Raw genomic sequence first — 18,518 nt, forward strand, 5'->3', positions numbered from 1 at the left:
ATTTACAATGGCCTAACTGATCTAGTATATCCGTTATGACAGGGATGGGGTAAGCGTCGCCAATAGTAATCTCATTCAATTTCCGATAATCAATTACTATTCGCCATTTTGGTTTACCAGAAGCGTCAGTTTTTTTGGGAACTACCCATATAGGGGCAGACCATGGTGATCTGGAAGGCTTGATGATTTTTTGATCTAACATGGTTTTAATTTGCTTGTCGACTTCGGCTTTGTGGCATTCCGGGAATCGGTAACTTTTCACATGAACTGGGTTATCGGAGGTAGTGCGTATTTCGTGAGATAATGTTTTTGTTGTTGTAAGATGATCACCCTCTAGGTGGAAAATGTCTTTGAATTGGGAACAAAGGTTTCGAAGCAGCTTTTCCTCCTCTAAATTAAGATGACCACATCTTATGGCATTATGGACTTGAGTTTCGCGGTTAACTTCAGTGCCTAAGGTATGGATATTGCAATTAACTGTTTCAGAGGTTGTTAATTCGTTGTCATGAATGTAAGAAACAGGTTCTATTGTAAACTTAACGTCTTTTAAAATTATCTCTTCTTCTGAAGTATTAAGAACTGACATAATGATTTTATCGTCTGCATTTACGCGAACGAGACATCGCGAAAAGTAAAGTTTAGGATATTCTTTAAGCCTGGATTCTAAGATGAGGCCTTCCTGTATTTCAGGATTCGTTACCGGACACTCGATAACCATTTCACACCTTGGAGGGATTACAGTACCTGTTTTCAAATCAAAATATTGTTTTGGGTCATTGTTTAGGATTAATTTCAAATTTGAATATTGAATGGTAGCTCGGTATGCATTGAGGAAATCTGAGCCTAGTATTCCATCGTAATTGAGATGAACGTTATCTACGACATGAAAATGGAAAGAGAGTGGTTTCTGGTCCTGTTCCAACTCCAGGTGGAGAATAAACTTGCCTTTCGTTACAGCATGAGAGTCTGTGTCATTAATACCTTTAAACTTAATGATGTGATTTTCTAGTTTAGGAACCTGTGTGAGACAAGAACGTTTTATGATGCAAATGGAACTTCCGGTATCAACTAGGAAACGTGCGGGATTTTTTGTATGAGAAGTTTTGGTCCTGATATGCGGGAGTAATGCTTTATTATTTTGGGACACGTCGAATATAGTTTCTGGCGCTGTTATAAAATGGTCAGACAGTTCCGACTTTTTATTTGACTCCTTTTCCAGAGCTGAACTAGTAGAGATAGAAATAGGTTTAACGCAAGACGTACAATTTGATATCTTTGGACTGGTACATTTTAAGTTCTCGTGAAGCTCAAGGGATTCAGTGGATTTGGTAGAAACAGTGGATTTAGTAGAACCAGTGGATTTAGTAGAAACAGTGGGTTTAGTATGACTTAAAATCTTACAGTGATCATTCGCAACAGTGATGGACTTAGGAAATATAGACTTAGTGGATATAACACTGCATGAACTTTCACCAGAAATAGTAGCGTAAGTAGAGATAGTAGAAGTGCCTGGTGACTCAGGTTTCGGTTGGCACGAGTCTGAAACCCGATTACCTAGTTTAAATGACTGGTGTTTGCATTATTGTAATATACTTCGTTTTGTGGTGACTCTGCGTCAAACGTGACCGGAGCGCAGTCTAAGCAGTTTTGATCAGCGTGTCGTTGACCGGTGTTATTCGCGAACCTAGTATTATTGAATTGCCGTTTTCTACATTGTGAAATATCGTGACCGATATTTTTACAATACCTACATGTAATAGGTGATGATTTAGGAATCAAACTACGAGGAGAGTTCGCTGCATCGTTAGTTTGACGTTGGTATGACGGCACTTGCAAAGATGACCTTTGCCCATTGTAACAGTTGGCCTCTAAATGGCCCTCTCTACGGCAAATCTTGCAGAACTTTACATGTTTACCCGATCTGAATGACAAATTCTGGATTTTTTCCTCTTCTATTGCAATATTGATTGCTGAATTTAAGTTCTTGGGACTTTTACATCTTACCATGTTGCTAATATTGGGTTTTAGGCCCAAGGAGAATGTATATAAGGCGAGATCTTCCGTCATTGCAATGCGACCCGGTATTTCCTTTTTATACGAGTCAGAGTTGTGTATTTCTGATTGCAGTTGTGTTAAACAGGTTTCCACACGAAGGGCGTATTGAGCGACAGTTTCATTCACCTGTTGTTTACAAGCTTGTAGGTCTAGGAGGAGGTGGTTGTAATGTTTAGTCTCGCCAAAGTTTTGTTTAAGGAAAGATTTTAAATCCTCAAACTTCTCAAAAATTTTATTTGAGCAGGCTATTTGAGCCTTGCCTTCCAATTTTGAAATTATGAATTTCAGTAACACAACCTTTTGATTCTCCGACGCTAAGTCCAATGCATTTTGGCAATTTGTTAAAAATGCAGGCAAGGTTTCACGATCTCCTTTATACACATTTACGAAACTACAAAGAACTTGAATAGGAGTTTGCTCCGTGGAAACTGATTTGGCCTGGTCTTCTGAACCCATCTTGCTGTTATTGATAATGCTTGAAATGGTAAGTGTGTATATATAATAATTCTAACACTGACACTATAAGACTATTATTTGGATCCCAAAACCGTATACTTTCGAAACCGACTTTAGATTGACAAATTGATAGTAACTACAGAAACAGAATATTCTACTCACATAAGCACGAAGAAATTCAGCATGGCAGGGCGACACGAACAAGGCGTTTTACAGCAGGAACTCAGGATCTAGTAGGTTAGGTATACGAACAACTTTCACGTCGTTTTCTCTCAAGAATGACTCGTCGTGGACGATAACCAGGAATGACTACCACCGGATTTGCCAGCACACAGTTATGCAAGAGGAACTGAGCGGCTTCTTCTTGAACGGTACAGGATACGGCGTGAGCAGCGGGACACAGCGGAGGTAGAGATGACAGCTATTCTTTTCACTTTAGTACATAGTTTGAATCTTAGCACTTCACGAAACGGCGCGGCTATTTGGTAATTTGAGTCTTAGAACTTCACGAAACAGAGAAAATAGGGTTTAGGGCGGACACACTCTTACGATACTTTTGAATGACACAGTGGATGACTCGCGTAGTTTCGGTTTAAAACTTTCACTTAAGTTTAAACTGTAAAGTTAAACCCCGAATAGTTGTGGAAAATCCCACTTCTGACACCACTGTTACGGGGTGGGTTTTTGAAACTACTATTGTCCATAAAAATAACGTTTATTAAATAAATTTGAGTTACACAAAGTTGGGTGTCCGCCACGAGTTTCAAATCTAGACTGGTCTAAAAAGCATAAAGAGTGTATATCGTCAGTGCATCGTCGGCAATGCACTGTCATGGAAATCCGCGATTGAGTACAAAACGTGACAATTATAACAGTACCCAAAACAAATGCCAAACCGTACCAGGATACTTTAGTGTCGTAACGTTAACCTAACCTGATTTGTGAATAAATATAAATTACATGGTATTATTTTATATGAAAGTATTTGAATGAGAAAACATTAATTTACATCTCAAAATTTCTTCTTTAATCAAAACTGTAGTTGAAAATTTGTGGTCACATAGCGCGAGACGTCGCGAAAAAAACCCGGGCAACTTGAAGCAGATTATAAGCGAGCTTGGACTGTCAAGTGGATACTGGATAAGCAGGGGAGATCACGTACGGCCGCCGTGCCATGTAAAAGGTCATGTAGTTTAAATTTCAAGTTAATACGGAATGGTAGCTCGGTAACCATTGCAAGGAAATCTGGCCTAGTAAATCGCGTTATGAGTTGTACGACAGAAAATAAAGAGAGGCTTTCAGGTCCTGTTTCTCCAGGAGCATTGCTATTGACAGACATTTGGGACAGAATATAGGTAAGGCAAACAGCGTGAACGAAGAACATGTTGATAAGTTTTTTTGACGAAAACAAAAACGTTAAGATTATCGTCTGAGATTTCATACCAGGAAACCGGGATAATGAAAGATGGATTATGATACGTTCCCAAGGGACAAAAAAGTTCTTTGCTCCGCCTTTATATCAGGAGTTTGCTTTGCTATCAGTAACTTTAGTCCAAGAAAACACGTTGAAAATATATTCTTCGTTTTGTTTTGGCCTCGAAATAAAATTCAAGTGGATTTTTCAAAAAGTGGATTTTGAGTTGATTTAGTAGAACAGTGGGAGAGTATGATTAAAATCTTACGAATCATTCGCAACAGTGATGGACTTAGAAATATAGACTTAGTGGATATAACACTGCATGAACTTTCACCAGAAATAGTAGCGTAAGTAGAGATAGTAGAAGTGCCTGGTGACTCAGGTTTCGGTTGGCACGAGTCTGAAACCCGATTACCTAGTTTAAATGACTGGTGTTTGCATTATTGTAATATACTTCGTTTTGTGGTGACTCTGCGTCAAACGTGACCGGAGCGCAGTCTAAGCAGTTTTGATCAGCGTGTCGTTGACCGGTGTTATTCGCGAACCTAGTATTATTGAATTGCCGTTTTCTACATTGTGAAATATCGTGACCGATATTTTTACAATACCTACATGTAATAGGTGATGATTTAGGAATCAAACTACGAGGAGAGTTCGCTGCATCGTTATTTGACGTTGGCATGACGGCACTCGCAAAGATGACTTTGCCCATTGTAACAGTTGGCCTCTAAATGGCCCTCTCTACGGCAAATCTTGCAGAACTTTACATGTTTACCCGATCTGAATGACAAATTCTGGATTTTTTCCTCTTCTATTGCAATATTGATTGCTGAATTTAAGTTCTTGGGACTTTTACATCTTACCATGTTGCTAATATTGGGTTTTAGGCCCAAGGAGAATGTATATAAGGCGAGATCTTCCGTCATTGCAATGCGACCCGGTATTTCCTTTTTATACGAGCCAGAGTTGTGTATTTCTGATTGCAGTTGTGTTAAACAGGTTTCCACACGAAGGGCGTATTGAGCGACAGTTTCATTCACCTGTTGTTTACAAGCTTGTAGGTCTAGGAGGAGGTGGTTGTAATGTTTAGTCTCGCCAAAGTTTTGTTTAAGGAAAGATTTTAAATCCTCAAACTTCTCAAAAATTTTATTTGAGCAGGCTATTTGAGCCTTGCCTTCCAATTTTGAAATTATGAATTTCAGTAACACAACCTTTTGATTCTCCGACGCTAAGTCCAATGCATTTTGGCAATTTGTTAAAAATGCAGGCAAGGTTTCACGATCTCCTTTATACACATTTACGAAACTACAAAGAACTTGAATAGGAGTTTGCTCCGTGGAAACTGATTTGGCTGGTCTTCTGAACCCATCTTGCTGTTATTGATAATGCTTGAAATGGTAAGTGTGTATATATAATAATTCTAACACTGACACTATAAGACTATTATTTGGATCCCAAAACCGTATACTTTCGAAACCGACTTTAGATTGACAAATTGATAGTAACTACAGAAACAGAATATTCTACTCACATAAGCACGAAGAAATTCAGCATGGCAGGGCGACACGAACAAGGCGTTTTACAGCAGGAACTCAGGATCTAGTAGGTTAGGTATACGAACAACTTTCACGTCGTTTTCTCTCCAAGAATGACTCGTCGTGGACGATAACCAAGAATGACTACCACCGGATTTGCCAGCACACAGTTATGCAAGAGGAACTGAGCGGCTTCTTCTTGAACGGTACAGGATACGGCGTGAGCAGCGGGACACAGCGGAGGTAGAGATGACAGCTATTCTTTTCACTTTAGTACATAGTTTGAATCTTAGCAATTCACGAAACGGCGCGGCTATTTGGTAATTTGAGTCTTAGAACTTCACGAAACAGAGAAATAGGGTTTAGGGCGGACACACTCTTACGATACTTTTGAATGACACAGTGGATGACTCGCGTAGTTTCGGTTAAAACTTTCACTTAAGTTTAAACTGTAAAGTTAAACCCCGAATAGTTGTGGAAAATCCCACTTCTGACACCACTGTTACGGGGTGGGTTTTTGAAACTACTATTGTCCATAAAAATAACGTTTATTAATAAATTTGAGTTACACAAAGTTGGGTGTCCGCCACGAGTTTCAAATCTAGACTGGTCTAAAAAGCATAAAGAGTGTATATCGTCAGTGCATCGTCGGCAATGCACTGTCATGGAAATCCGCGATTGAGTACAAAACGTGACAATTATAACAGTACCAACATTCGATACCATCAGGGGGGGGAAACGGTACCAGAGCTTTGTCGACATCACGGCTTGCACATCGAATATCCTGGGCTTCGTTGACAGGTGGAATGTAGTGGAGAATCTCACGAGTTCGGATCATAATGGCATGGTATTTAACTTAAACCTGAAAAGATCCAAAGGCGCTAGCATATCTAGGACAACAAGGAAGTACAACACCAAAAAGGCTAATTGGGATGAGTTTAATGAGAAACTCGCCCAATTATTCATAGAAAATCAAATCACAATAGCAGATATTAAACAGATAAACAGCACAAAACAATTGGAACAACTTACACACAAAATTATACAGTCCATAGATATTGCCTGCAAACAGTCCATGCCAACTAAGAAAAATAAGGAAGTACTTACCGTGCCATGGTGGTCCGAAAACTTGCGGAGATGAAGAGAGAGGTGACCCGTAGAAAGCGCAGGATTCGTTGTGCAGCCCCAGTCCGAAAGTCCAAAGTTATTCAAGAGTACCTGGAACAGAAAAACGCGTATGAGTCGGAGGCAGCGAAGGCTCAGATAGACAGCTGGCGGGAGTTCTGCGGGAAGCAGGATAGGGAGAGCATGTGGGACGGGATATACAGGGTCATAGGCAGAACAGCGCGGAGAAGCGAAGATCTACCGCTGATAAAGGACGGGGTGACCCTGGACGCGAAGGGCTCCGTTCAATTACTGGCTGAGACGTTTTACCCGGAGGACCTCGATACCAACGACAACCAGCGGCACCGTGAAACCCGAAGGAGAGCCGAAGAGGTGAACGCCGGGGGACAAGTTGGTGCTTGCGACCCGCCGTTTACCATGGAGGAGCTCATGAGGGCGATCGAGTCCTTTAGTCCGAAGAAGGCCCCGGGAGAAGACGGTTTCACAGCGGACATCTGTCTTCGCGTTGTGAAGGCCCACCCAGAAACAATGCTGCAGTTTTTCAATAAATGCCTCGAGTGTGAGTATTTCCCAGCAGCTTGGAAGAGAGCTGTTGTCATAATTCTGCGGAAGCCTGGCAAGAGCGACTACACCATTCCCAAATCCCATAGACCGATCGGCCTCCTGTCAATTATGGGCAAAACTTACGAGAAGCTGTTGGTGACCCGACTCAAGTATCACATATTGCCAAGGATGAGCCCCCGCCAGTACGGGTTCATGCCGCAGCGCAGCACCGAAGACTCCCTCTATAGCCTTATGCAGTACATCCGCAATAAGTTGAAACAAAAGAAAATGATCACTTTGATTTCACTAGATATAGAGGGAGCCTTCGATAGCGCATGGTGGCCCGAAATCCGAGTCCGACTGGCGGAGGAGAACTGTCCGCTGAACTTGAGAAGGGTCATCGACAGCTATCTTAGTGACAGAGAGGTCGTGGTTAGGTATGCGGGAGAACAACACACAAGATCCACAAGAAAGGGTTGTGTCCAAGGTTCCATAGGAGGCCCAATTCTATGGAACTTATTGTTGGACCCCCTCTTGAAGGATCTTGCAAATGGGGGTAGCTACTGCCAGGCCTTCGCAGATGACGTGGTCATGGCGTTTGACGGAAGCACAGCACAGGAGATTGAAGGGCAGGCTAACCCCGCTCTCGAGCGTGTCCGGGCGTGGGGAGTCAAGAGCAAACTTAAGTTTGCTCCACATAAAACAAATGCGTTGCTTATTACAAACAAGCTTAAGTACGACACCCCGCGCCTCGTCATGGGAGGGATAGAGGTTGGTTTTGCGGAGGAAGTGAAACTCCTAGGTGTGACCATAGACAATAAGCTAACATTCAACAGCCATATAACCAATGTTTGCAGGAAAGCTGCGGGGATATACAAGCAACTGACAAAGGCGGCAAAAGTTAGCTGGGGACTTCATCCCGAAGTTGTCAAAACGATTTACGTGGCAACCATAGAGCCAGTGATACTGTATGCCGCGAGCGTATGGGCACCGGCTGCAGAGAAGCTGACGACGCGAAAGAAGTTTGAGGTCATACAGAGAGGCATAGCGCAAAAACAGTGCGGGGCCTACCGCACTGTCTCCCTCAACGCCGCGTTGCTGCTAGCGGGGATGCTCCCACTAGACCTCCGAGTCCGTGAGGCAGCTTTACTTTATGAAGCCAAGAGGGGAGCAAACCTGCCGCAGCTTGGCGACAGGGAGATTGAGCGGAGAGGGTCCGCGCTGGAGACACCACATCCAGCGGAGCAAACCAGCATCGAGTTTGGGATCCTGGCCGATCAGGATGCCCTAAACAAGAACGAGCAATACACAACTAGGATATACACCGACGGGAGCAAGATTGGTGGCAGGGTCGGCGCCGCATTATCTATTTGGCAAGGCGACGCCGAGACTAGGGCCGTCAAGCTTGCGCTCTCGGACTACTGTAGCGTGTATCAGGCCGAGCTCCTAGCCTTACAAGAGGCTACAAGTGTGGCTCTGAACAGTGCGGGGTCTTCTTTTGGGGTCTATAGCGACTCTAGGGCGGCTCTGCAAACCATTTCGAACCATCGTTGCCTCCACCCGCTCGCCATAGCCACAAGAGAGAACTTAACATCAATCTCCCTCCAAGGCAAGGAACTTTCCTTGTTTTGGATAAAGGCACACGCGGGATTGGATGGCAACGAGAGGGCCGACCAGCTAGCCAAAGAAGCCGCTGTAGCATCCAAAAGAAGACCAAACTATGATCTTTGTCCGGTATCACACATCAAGAGAATCCTTCGAAAGGATTCCCTTGATGTGTGGAACCGGAGGTATGTGGAAGGTACGACCGCGTCGACCACGAAGCTATTCTTCCCAATGTGGTGGAAGCGTACGGAGTGGTCCGAAAGATGGTCCCGCGCGCATTATTACCCAGATATTGACCGGGCATGGTGGATTCTCCGAGTACTTAAATCGTTTTAAGTGCAAGGAGAATCCATCATGCTCCTGCGAACCAGGGGTGCCCGAGACAATTGCCCACCTGCTCCTTGAATGTCCCCAGTATGGAGTGCAGAGGTTTGACCTGGAAAATAAAATAGACATTAAACTAACTAAAGACAATATAAGAGACATAATGATGGGAAAAATAGAGAAAGATTTATAAAATATTGTATAGAAGTAGCAAGCAAAACCATTGTTAAAAATAAAATAGATAAGAAAAAGTATGTTTAAATGATATACTGAGTATATTAGTAATAAGCATGCAAAATATATAGAGTATAAATAAAATAGTACTAAATGTAAGAGTAAGTAAGAAAATTGTAAGCAAGTAAAATAAGTACCAAACAAAAATGTGTCCGAAAAAGTGTTTACAAATGTTGACACCCTAAAACTGTATTACATTATAGATATAAGATAGTTAAGTTAAAATTGTAAGAATGTAGAATTGTTGGAAATTATAAATAAAGAACACCCGGGGACCCTCTCCCCTCCTTTTGTTGAAAGAGCAAGAAAATAGTAAAGCATGGTAACAGAGGACAGCTAGAGAGATACGATAGTATGTAAAAGAGGAAGGAAAGGAATGTAAGATGAAATATAACAATAAGTTAAGTAAAAATTAGATAGATAGAATAGCTAATAATGATAGTAAGAATGAGGAAGAAAGATAGAAAGAAAAGGAATGCAGCATGAAAGTGCGAGAAGGATAAGTGATAGAACTGGAGTGAAACGGCATTGTAAACATAGGCTCCGATCATGTTGGAGGTAGTCAGGTATAAAAAAAAAAAAAAAAAAAAAAAAAAAAAAAAAAAAAAAAAAAAAACCCAACCTAACCTAACCTAACCTAACCTAACCTAACCTAACCTTTTTTTTTTTTTTTTTTTTTTTTTTTTTTTTTTTTTTTTTTTTTTTTTAACGGAGTGGAAACTCATTACGAGTACCACCAGGCCCAGGGAGGCTCCGGTGGTTATGTGGGGCTCTCTCCCCGTCCTCTTCCCTATGGGAAGGGGAGGGGGGAGCATACCCACTAAAACCACTCCGACGTTGCCTTCTTGCCGAGGTTTGTAGGCGCCGCGGGGTCCCGAAGATTCGACCGCGACGCCTCTCAGCGGCCTTGGCCTATGCCAGGGCTACCCGCGCCAAGGGGGGTGAAGCCGCAACGTTTCGACTCCTCCCCCAGACTCGTAGGACCGTGCAATGCGGGCAGGGGATCCCGTCCCCCACCCGCTGGTCCTACTGGGGGATTTGGCGGGCGGCAAATCGCCTACGCCTTATCCCCCTCCGTCTACGCCGGAACAGGGGAGCGCCCGGATCTTCTTCGCGCTCCCGTTCCGCCTCCTCCTTTCGTGACATAACCTCTTCACAGAATTCTGTCACCGCATTCCATGACTCCTCACTCTCTAACATCTTGGACACTATGTTTGAGAGCGACAAGTCATCTGTCCTTAAAGCCGCAGCCAACACCAGACGTTCCGTGTCCCAGCTGCTGCACGCTTCCAATGTGTGCTGGCCGTGTCATCAGGATCTCCACAGTGGTGGCACAGCGGGTCATGTTCCCGGCCAATACGACTGAGGTAGTGGCCGAAACACCCGTGCCCCGTCATGATCTGCACCATTCGGTAACTCAGTGTACCAATTTCTCGGTCTAACCACTGGTCAAACGACGGGAGGAGTGCCGCTATAGTTCTGGTTCCATAGCGACAGTCCTCCAGGTCACTCTTCCAGCGGTCCCGCATGCGCTCCTGGACTATTCGTCGAGCATGGGCTATCTCTCTGGGGGCCAGCCTTTCCCCCCGGGCATGCGCCTCTCGTCGGGACCAATAAGTTTCCGACATTACTTCAGCGTCAATCTCCCATGGCGGTGTCCCAGCTAGGGCACAAGCCGCCATGTGCGCCACCGTAATATACCCTCTTATTATACGTATAGCGCATACCCTCTGTGGCCGTCGGAGCAGGGCTTTGTTCCGCTCCGACAGCCGGTTCGCCCAGATTGGCGCTCCGTAAAGCGCCATACTGCGAACAACACCAGCAAACAGTTTTCTACAGGTCTGTTTGGGACCTTCCACATTCGGTAGCAGCCTACCCAGTGCTGAAGCAGCATTCACTAAACGAGGAGCGAGTCTCGTAAAGTGTTCATTAAAATCCCACTTTCTGTCCAAGACAAGGCCAAGGTATTTTATGTTAGCCTTGACTTGGACAGGTTCCCCTCCAATTTGTATTGTGGTGTTGGCTGGCACACGCCAGCCAGGCCCACCGAAGACTATCGCATCCGTTTTCACTACGGCCACTTGGAGACCTAATGCTCGAATCCGGTCCACAACCAGCTCAGTCGCAACTGTGGCTCTTCGGAGAGTCTCCCGTAACTCTCCCCCCGCACAGCCACCATCGTATCATCGGCATAGCAGATGGTAGTCATGCGGGGAAGCTGAACCCCTCCTATGGCCCAGTCAAAGCCCAGGTTCCACAAGAGGGGCCCAAGTACCGACCCTTGCGGGACACCACAGGCTATAGGTCTAGCCGTTCTACAGCCGTCTCGATCGTAGAGCACTACCCGCTCCTCCAGGTAGTGCCCCACAATTTTTTGAAGATAGTTGCGGTATGCCGTGGCGCCGCAACGATTCTTTGATAACTTCAAAGGGGAGGGTTCCGAATGCGTTAGCAATGTCCAGAGACACTGCAATAACTCCCTCCCCCTGCTGGCCGCAAAATCTGAAAAGTCTTTCAGCGCCTTTACAGCATCTAGGGTGCCACGGCCCGCCCTAAACCCATACTGACAGTCAGCTACATTCGGCCAACTTCCACCAAATGCTGGATGATCCGGGAAGATATGATCCGCTCTAACATCTTCCCGGATACATCCAGCAACACCAATGGCCGGTGACCAGACGGCGAGTCCATCGGCGACCCTCTTTCCTCAGCAGGCACAGGCGTCCCTCCTTCCATACCCTGGGAAAGCACCCTTTCTCCAAGCATTCATTGAGGAGATTTTTGAAGCGCTCACCCAGGTGTTCCAGGGCTAGCGGGATGACCCGTGCTGGCACGCCATCAGGCCCCGGCGCCTTCTTGTTGCGCTTCAGTCGGTCCACAAGCCCATCATTTCATCCTCCGTAATACCGGGGTAGGCTGGTTTTCATCTTGCTCCTCCGAGGGGGGAGCCGACATCCTCGGGGGAGCAAAATCCGGCGCCGGTGGGAAGAGGGTTTCCACGACCCTGTCTAGGAGTTCGGGCTCTAGGGTCTCTGTGGTGGGAGCACGTTTAATTTTGTTGCGGACCATTTTATACGGCCGCCCCCACGGATTCCTATTTAAGGAGTCGACAAACTCCTCAAAGGCACTATCTTTGGCTTTTGTTATGGCCAATTGTAGTGCCTCTTTGGCCGTCTTTAGCTCCCTGTGTAGGAACTCTTCTTCTTCTGCAGTGTGCGACCTCCGGCGTCTACAGCGCGTGTATGCACGGCGTGCGTTGTTGCTGGTGGTTCGAAGGGCGGCTATTTCGTCTGACCACCAGTAAACGCTTTGTTTGGCCGGCAATTTCCGTACTCGCGGCATCGAAGCATCGCACACCGCTGTCAGTGACTCCCTAAATCGAGCCGCCTTAACCTCAACTCCCGCATCGTTCGGTGGTGGATCGCCCCAAGCCTCAATTATCGCAGCTTCTTCCGCCATGGCAGAGTCGAACTGCGAAATGACCCACCGCGGGAATCTCAGCCTATTCCTAGCCCTTCCAGGTGGTGGTTCCGACTGTTGTGTTTGAGCGGAGACCCTCATCCGAATATACAGATGGTCGGAGAGGGTCTCGACGTCCTCCAGGACGCGCCAACCTATGATTCGTTGTGCAATGGCAGGGGTCGCGAACGTTATGTCCACGATGGACCCCCCCTGCCGTCGAACACATGTGTTGGCGTCGCCCTGGTTCAACACCTCTAGACCCATTGCTGCCGTCCAGTCTCGAAGAGTTGCCCCTCTGGTGTCAGTGTGTGGGGAACCCCATGCCTCGCTCTTAGCATTGAGGTCCCCCAACACTATTGTAGGCGCTGGCGCACTTCTTCTTACAACTCTGCCCAACCCCTCCAGATACGCTTCAAAGTCGGGTAGCGGCCGATTAGGGGAGAAATATACTGCAATGACCACAGTCTTCCCCCATTTGGCCGCTACATAACCCGGGCCGTTCTCGACTTTTGTCAAGGTCGGAAACCCGCCGCCAGTCGGCACCACTAGCGCCACTCTGCCGTCCGTTGCCCCGGTCCAGTTGGGCTGGGGAAACCTAACCTAACCTAACCTAACCTAACCTAACCTAACCTAACCTAACCTAACCTAACCTAACCTAACCTAACCTAACCTAACCTAACCTAACCTAACCTAACCTAACCTAACCTAACCTAACCTAACCTAACCTAACCTAACCTAACCTAACCTAACCTAACCTAACCTAACCTAACCTAACCTAACCTAACCTAACCTAACCTAACCTTTTTTTTTTTTTTTTTTTTTTTTTTAACGAAGTGGAAACTCGTTACGAGTACCACCGGGCCCGGGGAGACCCGGTTGGTTATGTGGGACTCTCTCCCCCGTCCTCTTCCCCTGCGGGAAGGGGAGGGGGGAGCATACCCACTAAAACCACTCCGACGTTGCCCTCTTGCCGAGGTTGGTAGGCGCCACGGGATCCCGAAGATTCTACCGCGACGCCTCTCGGCGGCCCCGGCTTTTACACCAGGGCTACCCGCGCCAAGGGGGAAGAAGTCGCAACGTTTCGACCCCTTCCCCAGACTCGTAGGACCGTGCAATGCAGGCAGGAGACCCCCATCCCCTGCCCGCTGGTCCTACTGGGGGATTTGACGGGTGGCAAATCGCCTACGCCTCACCCCCCTCCGTCTGCGCCGGAACTGGGGCGCGTCGACTTCGTCTTCACGCTCCCGTTCCGCTTCTTCTTTTTGGGAGATTACTGCCTCACAAAAATTATAGAAGGCCTCCCATGACTCCTCTCTTTCAAGCATTGCGCTTACCACATTTGCGAGCGACAGGTCATTACGTCCCAGTGCTGAGACTAATGCCTGTCGCTCGGGTTCCCACGCTGGGCACACCTCCAGCGTGTGCTGGGCAGTGTCATCGTCATGTGCACACTGATGACATGTTGTGCTGATTTCCCTCCCTATTCGATGCAGGTAATGACCGAAGCATCCATGTCCGGTCATTACCTGCGTCATCCTATAGGAAATTGCCCCAATTTCCCTTTCAACCCACTCATCAAAGGAAGGGAGGAGTGCCACTATGGTCCTCGTTCCATAGCGGCAGTCCTCCAAGCTATCCTTCCACCGGTCTCTTATTCTCTTCTCCGTCATTCGACGGGCATTAGCCAGCTCTCGAGGGGCCAACCTTTCCCCACCTTGCGCTCGCGCCTCTCGTCGGGACCAGTAGGTCTCGGACATGACCTGAGCATCCACATCCCATGGCGGGGTCCCGGCGAGGACGCAAGCTGCCATATGGGCCACTGTAACATATGCCCGTATGAGGCGAATTGCACAGACCCGCTGTGGCCGTCGAAGAAGAGACTTATTTCGCTCCGACAGCCGGTCCGCCCAGATTGGTGCTCCGTAGAGTGCCATGCTGCGGACTACGCCTGCAAAGAGTCTTCGGCAGGCACCTCTTGGTCCACCTACATTGGGCAGTAGTCTGCCCAGTGCTGATGCGGCACCCATCAATCTGGGAATAAGTCGGGTAAAATGTTCCGAGAAATCCCATTTTCTGTCCAGGACAAGGCCAAGATATTTAATATTACCCTTGACCTGGACAGGTTCTCCACCTATAAGAATTACGGTGTCGGCGGGCACACGCCAGCCAGGTCCTCCAAAGACAATTGCTTCCGTTTTGGAGACGGCTACCCCCAACCCGAGCATGCGTATACGGTCAACCACTAGTTCAGCGGCGACCGCGGCTCTGCGTAATGTTTCCGTCTTATCGCTTCCCCGGACAGCCACCATCGTGTCATCGGCATAACAAATGGTGGCCATTCGGGGAAGCTGGATTCCTCTTATAGCCCAATCGAACCCGATGTTCCACAATAGTGGACCCAGCACCGATCCCTGAGGTACCCCACAGGTCATCGGTCTTGCTTTACGTTGCCCGCGGTGCTCGTAGAGCACTACTCTTTCTTCGAGATAGTGCCCCACTATCCTCTGCAAGTAGAGAGGCAGGCCGTGGTACCTTAAGGCCTCCTTTATTACTTCGTAGGGGAGAGTTCCAAAAGCATTCGCTATGTCTAGCGATACTGCGATTACTCCCTCTCCCCTACTGGCCGCATGGTCCGAAAAGTCTTTGAGCGACTTGATTGCGTCAATGGTACCACGGCCGGCCCGAAATCCGTACTGGCAATCAGCCACATTTGGTCCGTCTTCCTCCATGTGCTGGATGATCCGGCGAGCAATGACGCGCTCTAGCATCTTACCGGATACATCCAACAAGACAAGGGGACGATGGCCTGAAGGCGAATCCACTGGTCGACCCTCCTTCCTAAGAAGGCATAGGCGCCCCTCCTTCCACACTTTGGGGAAACGCTCCGTCTCCAGACATTCGGACAGGAGGTCCCTGAAGCGCTCCCCCAAATGTTCGAGTGCTAGAGGGATCACCCTAGCCGGTACACCGTCAGGTCCTGGAGCCTTCTTGTTCGATCTAAGGCGGTCGACCAGGGCCATCATCTCATCGTCTGTTATTCTTGGCACCGGATGCCGATCGTTTGGTTCCTCAGAGGGGGCCAGCATCCTCGGAGGAGCAAAAACCGGTGCCGATGGAAACAAGCCTTCCACTACCCTGTCGAGGAGTTCAGGCTCCAAGGAATCCATGGGGGGGGGCCCGCTTCATCTTGTTTCTGACCATTTTATATGGTCGCCCCCATGGATCTCTATTAAGAGTGCCCACAAATTCTTCAAAAGCGACATCCTTTGCTTTAACAATGGCTGTTTGTAGTGCCTCTTTAGCCTTCTTAAGCGCACTGTGGAGCAACTCCTCTTCTTCTGCGGTGTGCAACCTTCGGCGTCTGCAGTGCGTGTAAGCACGGCGTGCTTTGTTGCTGGCGTTTCGGAGGGCAGCAATTTCTGCCGACCACCAGTACACGCTTTGCCTAGTCGGAAATTTCCGCACACGCGGCATAGCCGCGTCGCACACCGCAGTAAGCGATTCACGAAATCTCATCGCTTTGACTTCTACTCCTGCTGTGTCTGGAGGTGGGTCCCCCCACGCCTCTATGATGGCGGCTTCTTCTGCCATCGCAGGATCAAACTGGGATATAACCCACCGTGGAAATCTTGTTCCCGTATTCCTACCCAGATTTTGAGGCTGAGACGCTAACGGCTGGGCTAAGACCCTCATCCGAATGTAGAGATGATCAGAAAGAGTCTCCACATCCTCAAGGACACGCCAATCGAGGATCCGTGTGGCCAGGGCAGGGGTTGCAAACGTTACGTCTACAATTGAACCCCCCTGTCGACGCACACACGTATTGGCGTTACCCTGATTTAACACCTCGAGTCCTGCCGCCAGCGTCCAGTCCCGAAGAACCTCGCCCTTTGGGTCTGTGTATGGGGAACCCCAAGCTGCACTTTTGGCATTAAGGTCCCCCATAACAATGACTTGTGCCGGGGCGCACCTCCCGGCAACTCTTCCCAGTCCTTCCAGGAATGCCTCAAACTCAAACAGAGGCCGGTTGGGGGGAGAAGTACACCGCTATTATGACAATTCTCTCCCATTTAACCGCTACGTAGCCTGGTCCGTTTTCTACCTGTGTAAGAGTTGGAAAGTCACCCATTACTGGTACGACGACCGCTACACCACCGTCACTTGCTCCGACCCAATTAGTTTGGGGGGGGACAAAATAGGGCTCAGCCACTACCGCTAGGGCCAATTCCCACTCCGCCATGACTTGCATCAGCAGGTCTTGTGCGCGGGCAGAGTGGTTGAGGTTGCCCTGTAGGATGTCTAGATACTGGTGTGCTGGCATCTAGACATCCATATTATTGCCCTCTTGTGTCCCTTGGGAATTCAGCACTAAGATGCTATCTCGGCCTTTTATGGATGGGGGTGCACATGATCGTCCCCCCATTATATGCCCCGCTGGCCGCTTGGCATGGTGGCATGCACTGCAAAAGGGTGCCTCTTGACACTCAGCAGACTTGTGTCCAGGTTTCGAGCACCTGAAACATAAGTCGCCTCTGTCTACAGCAGACGGGCACAGCGCTCTGGTGTGGCCCGTCCCCAGGCACCTATAACATCTCATAGGCATGGGATCTAAGGCTTTGACATGTGCAGCCGACCATCCCACAAGTATTTTCCCTGCTGCTAACAGAGCATTGGCAGCAGTGATCGGACATCTTATAAGAGCTGATCCTGTGCCACTTGCCAAGAATCTTATTGGGCTCACCTTTACATTTTCTGTAGAGCATCCTCCTTTCAGTACGATTGCCGTCTTTATATCCTCCGGAGTTACCGACTCATCAAAGCCGGTTATCCGGAGGTCCGCTGTTTTAACAGGCCTTTGCACTGTGGCAACATCACCTATCACCTTGGTGATTCTTTCTGCCAGGTCGTCAGCAGCCCTAGCACTGCTTGCTCCCGGAACCTCTATCAGGCGTGCGCCTGTTGCCGACTTGCGGACTTTGACAGATTCAATCCCTATGTCCGCTAATTTCAGGGATGATGTCATTTTTTGCATGGCCGCTAAGTAGGTCATGTCAGTATCCGGTTTCATTGTAATCATGACTGCAGCGCTTTTTGGCACAGTTAGTTTTTTGATTACCGTCGGCTTTTTCTTTGCGTTGGTATTTTGTTCGGCTTGTAAAGACTTTTTTTCTTCTTTGGCCTTAGACTTCTTTTTCACCACCTCTGTCCAGGTGAACTGGGTAGTGGTTGCCGGCTGTGTCATTGAGGTAGACGGCTGTGCTTCGATGCTCTGCACAGCCCTCAACTGCACCTTTGGCTGTGCCTTTGGATGCTGTGCCTTGGCTTGAGCCTTGGCCTGAGCTTGTGGCTGGGCCTTCTGGTTCTTAGTCTGAGCCTTAGGTTGATTTGGTGTATTAGCAGTTTGGACAGGCTCGGGTTGGCTAGCTGATCGCTTACCAGCCTTGGTCTTCCTTCGCTCCACTTGAGAAGCTTCTTGCTGTGGCCTACTGACCCTATCCGCTGCTAACGGGGGGCGCATAATTGGCTCCGGCGGTAATCTCTTTTCAACGGCTTCAAGCCTTGCATTTATCATGTTGCCAATGCTTATGAACAACTTCCTAGAATGATTTTCTAGTACCTCTTGTAAGCCTTCTGGGAGCCCTTTTGTTACCTGCTGTGAGGTGGAATTCCGTTCAGTGAAGGCCGTCCTTAGCGCTTTGGTTTCACTCGTCAGGAGGGCGAGCTGCTCACGCATGCGTTTGTTATCGGCTTTGAGCTTGCGG

General features: G+C 47.8%; 2 protein-coding genes across 2 annotated transcripts; both read right to left on the reverse strand.

Annotated features, from left to right (window-relative positions):
• Nucleotides 1-4,593: 4,593 nt before the first annotated feature.
• On the reverse strand, nt 4,594-6,301 carry LOC141437172 (uncharacterized). Its single transcript, XM_074100433.1, has 2 exons — nt 6,209-6,301; nt 4,594-5,301 (listed from the first exon to the last, which is right to left on the reverse strand). The coding sequence occupies exons 1-2, from the start codon at nt 6,299-6,301 to the stop codon at nt 4,594-4,596; spliced, it is 801 nt and encodes a 266-aa protein (XP_073956534.1).
• Nucleotides 6,302-13,907: 7,606 nt separating this feature from the next.
• LOC141437173 (uncharacterized) lies at nt 13,908-15,842 on the reverse strand. Its single transcript, XM_074100434.1, has 2 exons — nt 15,203-15,842; nt 13,908-14,575 (listed from the first exon to the last, which is right to left on the reverse strand). Exons 1-2 carry the CDS (start codon nt 15,840-15,842, stop codon nt 13,908-13,910), a joined length of 1,308 nt encoding a protein of 435 aa, XP_073956535.1.
• Between the last annotated feature and the right edge of the window lie 2,676 nt (nt 15,843-18,518).

This window comes from Choristoneura fumiferana, chromosome 17 (assembly GCF_025370935.1).
Source record: "Choristoneura fumiferana chromosome 17, NRCan_CFum_1, whole genome shotgun sequence".
In the NCBI taxonomy this organism is placed as follows: domain Eukaryota; kingdom Metazoa; phylum Arthropoda; class Insecta; order Lepidoptera; family Tortricidae; genus Choristoneura; species Choristoneura fumiferana.

Excerpts from the sequence above, each read along its gene's own strand:
- LOC141437173 (XM_074100434.1), bottom strand. The coding sequence starts at position 15,842 with ATGCTGGCCCCCTCTGAGGAACCAAACGATCGGCATCCGGTGCCAAGA. Across the intron at positions 14,576-15,202 it reads CTACGAGCACCGCGGGCAAC|TGGCCCATATGGCAGCTTGC; the intron begins GTAAAGCAAGAC and ends CATATGTTACAG.
- LOC141437172 (XM_074100433.1), bottom strand. The coding sequence starts at position 6,301 with ATGATCCGAACTCGTGAGATTCTCCACTACATTCCACCTGTCAACGAA. Across the intron at positions 5,302-6,208 it reads GTGATGTCGACAAAGCTCTG|CAAGATGGGTTCAGAAGACC; the intron begins GTACCGTTTCCC and ends TATCAATAACAG.